General features: G+C 46.0%; 1 protein-coding gene and 1 pseudogene across 1 annotated transcript in view; one reads left to right on the plus strand and one right to left on the minus strand.

Annotated features, from left to right (window-relative positions):
* The window catches only part of LOC141147257 (band 4.1-like protein 5), an 83,214-nt pseudogene that overhangs the window by 32,671 nt on the left and 45,543 nt on the right, over positions 1–5,000 (plus strand).
* Positions 3,924–5,000, minus strand: part of LOC141147372 (band 4.1-like protein 5) — a 26,024-nt gene continuing 24,947 nt past the window's right edge. Inside the window, 1 exon segment of the mRNA XM_073634605.1 lies at positions 3,924–4,068. Coding sequence (XP_073490706.1) covers positions 3,924–4,068 — 145 coding nt within the window.

A 5,000-nucleotide genomic window follows, 5' to 3' on the forward strand; every position in this document is an offset into this window, starting at 1 on the left:
AGTTACATGAGCTACTTTGCCGCATTTGTGGAGCGTAGGGCAACCCATTCAGAATCAGACTGCTCTATGTGTAGGGTTAAAAAAAAAAAAAAAAAAAAATGTATGTGCATTTCCAAAATGTAAAATGTAAATGAATTCTAAGGACGGGGTTTCTGGAGGGAGCTGGGTACAACTATGGGGGATGGGGTCTCCAGAGTGAGCTTTGGGGGGGGGGGGATTGGGGGTGCGGCGCCGTCACTCCAGGAGGAGGTTTTGCAGGGGCAATGTGGGAGACTGGAGGGCCCTGTAGGACCGGGACTCTTCAGCAAGCTAGAGGGCACTGCAGGTCAGGTGACTGGCAGTCTCTGTGGGCTTTTAGATGGCCTGGAGGCACTATGAGAGGTTGAGGGGCATTGTAGGAGGTTATGTTACACTATGGGAGCTGGGAGGCGCTGTGGGAGGTTAAGGAGCACTGTAGGCCACTATAGGAGGTTGGGTTGGCACTATGCAACACTAGTGGGGGGTTGGAGGGGGGCACTGCAGGCCACCATGGAGCTGGAGGTGATACGGGAAATTGAAGGGCACTGTAAGCCACCATGGGAAGCACTGTGAGGTTGCAGGGCACTGCAGGCCACTATGGGAGGTTGGGTTGGCACTAGGGGAGCTGGAGGTGATGTGGGAGGTTGCGAGGCACTGTAAGCCACCATGAGAGGTTGGGTTGGCACTATGGGAAGCACTGTGAGAGGTTGTAGGGCACTGCAGGCCACTATGGAGGTTGGGTTGGCACTAGGGGAGCTGGAGGTGATGTGGGAGGTTGAGAGGCACTGTAAGCCACCATGGGAGGTTGGATTGGCACTATGGGAAGCACTGTGAGAGGTTGCAGGGCTGTGGAAGATTGAGGGGCACTACAGGCCACTGTAGGAGATTAGAGGATCTAGAGCTGGCTAGAGGCCCAGGAGAAGGCAGGCTGCGGCCTTGCTGAGGGCAACAGTCCAGTGGTTGAGAAGAGAAGCACTGCTCTAGAGAACTCTATGAGTGACTATACCCAATCTGTAGAAGGAAAAGACAAACCATTTGTCGCTGCGAGTGGTGCCGGGACTCCTCTTCAGGTTCTCGATCTCCACCAGCACCGGTTCTGTAGGGAGGGCAGTGACTACCGGCAGGGAAGGCCTTACAGGCCACACCTGGGAGAGGTAAATCGGAGAGAGAAAGCAGAGTTTACATCCAAAAGCAATAAAACCATTTTTTTTTGTAGCAATAGTATATATTTTTTTCCCCATTTGGTGCACAAGTCTTGCATTTGATGAATAGATTATCCCCCTAGTGGCCACCTGCATATCAGGCGGCAGTGTCAATAATCCTGCTTAGGGACTGCCGATTAAAAGTTCAGTTTCCTACAGGGGGGGGGGGGGGGGGGGTGGACTTTTGTTTGCAATCAGCTGAACCCTTCTCACCAACCGTACACATATGTGGCAGCACAGCAGTGGGTTTTAGTGTCGGGCTGCCACATATGCATAGAGCCAGCATTCCAGTTCCGTGCCAAATCGTGAGCCCTGTAAGTGCGCTATTACTGACAGCTCCCAATCACCAATCACAACTGGGAACTGGCAGGATGGGCTCCAGATCAGGTGACCACTGACAGTCAATCACAGTAATCACATAAATTGGAAGCCTCAATGTACAAGCAGTTTTGCAGGTCGAACTACTCTGGAATTTTTTTTATAAATTCCCCTCCAGGTATTTTTCTGTTATTGCGGCATATGAAAAGGAATAGAACATCGAGAAATGTGAATGGACCTTAAGATATTTGAGTTAGACAACCTCACCCATCCTTACACAATCATATAGCAGTCTATCCCTGGGCCTAGTGGGGCTTTTTTTTTGCACCTTTATCTTTAAATCTAAAAAAAAAAAAAAAACCTCCAGTCGCTACATAATGACACAGAAACGGATACACTGCAGTTGAAACATTGTATCACCAGATAGGAGTCATACTGCTGTGATCCATTGTTCTGAATGGCAGGATCATTCCTTAAGGCAGTGCTGGGGAAAATAAAGGAGTTAAAAAGCGGATTAGCCAATAAAAAGGCAGGCTTCCACCCTTCGCCTACCACAGAGGGAGGGGCTAGGCTCATTCACCATAAGGTCACACCCCTTCCCCATCCTCCAACTCTGGCTCACCAAAAATGATTCCCTCCATTATAATCGGACTTTCACTTACTTGTAAAATCAGGTCTTCCTCCTGTATATAGGAAGGCAAAGAAAAGAAAAAAAAAAGCAGTCAGTCAAATAATTTTTGCCAGATATTTTCAAACATTCAAAATTGGTGGATGAAACCTAATTATAAGACCCGTCTTTACCATGTCAGGACTATTGGTAATCTAGAGCAGCCTTTTGAAACCTTTTCATCCCCCTAGTGGAACCCTAGAAAATATAGTTGGGTCTCTCTTGCTTAAAAAGATTGTATCTACAGCTCCCGATACTTTAGCATGATCAATAAATTGTAGTCGTGCCATAAAACCCATGCTTGATATAACCATGGATTAAAATAAAAAAAAATACTGACCAGGAAAAAAAAAAACAAACAGACCAGGAAACTTTTAAAGTCCTTTTACACTGGTGGTCATTAGAAATGTCAGCAGAAGCAGGGCCCCTCACATTTATGGTCTTTGGGGGTCCTTCACATTGGTGGACAGTAGGAAAGAAAAATGTCCATGAGTAGTAAAGAGTGTCCTCTTACATTAGAAAAGTGCCCCCTAAATCACTATCCAATGGAGACGGACCTCCCTTACACTAGTGGTCAGCACAGAAGGGCATCCCTTACATTAGAGGTCATCAGAGAAGGGCATCCCTTATATTGGTGGTCAGCAGAGAAGGGCCTCCCTTATATTGGTGGTCAGCAGAGAAGGGCCTCCTTATATTGGTGGTCAGCAGAGAAGGGCCTCCCTTATATTGGTGGTCAGCAGAGAAGGGCCTCCCTTATATTGGTGGTCAGCAGAGAAGGGCCTCCCTTATATTGGTGGTCAGCAGAGAAGGGCCTCCCTTATATTGGTGGTCAGCAGAGAAGGGCCTCCCTTGTATTGGTGGTCAGCAGAGAAGGGCCTCCCTTGTATTGGTGGTCAGCAGAGAAGGGTCTCCCTTGTATTGGTGGTCAGCAGAGAAGGGCCTCCCTTGTATTGGTGGTCAGCAGAGAAGGGGTCTCACTACATTGATGGTCAGCAGAGAAGGGCCTCCCTTATATTGGTGGTCAGCAGAGAAGGGCCTCCCTTATATTGGTGGTCAGCAGAGAAGGGCCTCCTTTATATTGGTGGTCAGCAGAGAAGGGCCTCCCTTGTATTGGTGGTCAGCAGAGAAGGGGTCTCACTACATTGATGGTCAGCAGAGAAGGGCCTCCCTTATATTGGTGGTCAGCAGAGAAGGGCCTCCCTTATATTGGTGGTCAGCAGAGAAGGGGTCTCAATACATTGATGGTCAGCAGAGAAGGGCCTCGCTTACACTGGTGGTGAGCAGAGAAGGTGGTCTTCCCTTACACTGATGGTCAGCAGAGAAAGGTTTCCCTTTTATTGGTGGTTTAGCCAAAAATAATCTCTTATATTGATTGGCAATCAGCAGAGAAGGGCCTCCATTTCATTGGTTGTCAGCAGAAATGGGTCTCTTAAAATTTATCCTTATACTGATGGACAGTTGGAGGAAAAAGGTTCTTTACATTAGGCATGGAACCCCCAGAAACCTTTGGAGGAACCCTGGTTGGGAAAGGCTGAGCTACAGAACATTGGTGGGTAGACTACCTATAGGTACATTACAGTGCGGTACACCGATTTTTCTTAGGATCTCCCTAAAAAAAATCTCCCCTATGGGGCCACAGACCTTTTAAAATCTTTCCTACTCTGTTTAGAAAAAAAAAAAAAATTAATATATATTGGTTGGGCGTTATTTGTTGGTGGTTATTTATTGAAGGACTCAGAAAGAAAAATGATCCCACCTCTGTTCATCAGAGTTCTCCTAGAGTAGCGCTTGCTGGGTCTGCGTTCAAAGGACGCCGATCTCCGCGGTTTGCTGGACTTTGTGGTCTGGTATTCCGTCTTCCCGCTATGAAGAGACACACAACAATTAAGAACTGGGTTACTCAAAGTTAAAATGTTAATCTAAAGATTAATGATTTCTAAGTGAAATGGTTAGAGGTTGATCAAAAGTAGAACCATAGGCAAAACTCCCCCCCCCCATTTTGGATAGAGTAAAAGGAAGGTTATAACCCATCAGATTTTTTTTTTTTAGCCATCGGTGTGTCATTGTGAAGATTTCCTTGCACTTCCTCTCCATAGCCAAACAGGAAGTGAGAAAAAATCCCTGCAAATTAAAGGGAATTCTTTGGGGATCTCCAGGAGAGAAGAGAGAAGATTTTAGTTACACCTAAAGTTTTTTTTTTTTTTTTTTTTACTCCTTTCACGCCGACATAACACATATGCGGCCCCACTGGACTGAGCTTTTTTTTTCCGTGGGGCCACATATATGCGTATCTGCACCCGGCGCTGCCACTGAGACCCCCGACCCCAGCACAGAGATGGGGGTCTCAGTGGCAGCCCCGGGTCCCGATCTCCGATTGGCTATCACAGTGATCAGTCACTGTGAAGCCGGGCCTTGTGTTTCTCTCTGTGAATGGAGGGGAGAGATGCATTGTATGTCTTCCTTTTCTTGCAGAGAGAGAAAAAAATAAAAACTAAATAATAAATTTAAAAAATAGCTAGATCAAGGCTTGATCTAGGTCAGTGCCATGGTTAGCGTTTGGGTCAAGTAAGTAGAGATTTTGGGCAGGATTTTTTTTTCATAAAAAAGCTTTTTTTTTTTTAATTTATGTGTTTTTAGGAAGGATAAAAAACAAAAAAAAAAAACAAACAAAAAAAAACAAACAAACAAACAAACAAAATGCGCACTATTGTTTTTGGGCTGTGCTACAGGTACATACAACATACACATATGCAGTATTGCTGCCATCATCACAAGCAGGATCATTTATTTTGGGT

The sequence above is a fragment of the Aquarana catesbeiana genome, linkage group LG06 (genome assembly GCF_042186555.1).
Source record: "Aquarana catesbeiana isolate 2022-GZ linkage group LG06, ASM4218655v1, whole genome shotgun sequence".
NCBI classification, from domain to species: Eukaryota; Metazoa; Chordata; class Amphibia; order Anura; family Ranidae; genus Aquarana; species Aquarana catesbeiana.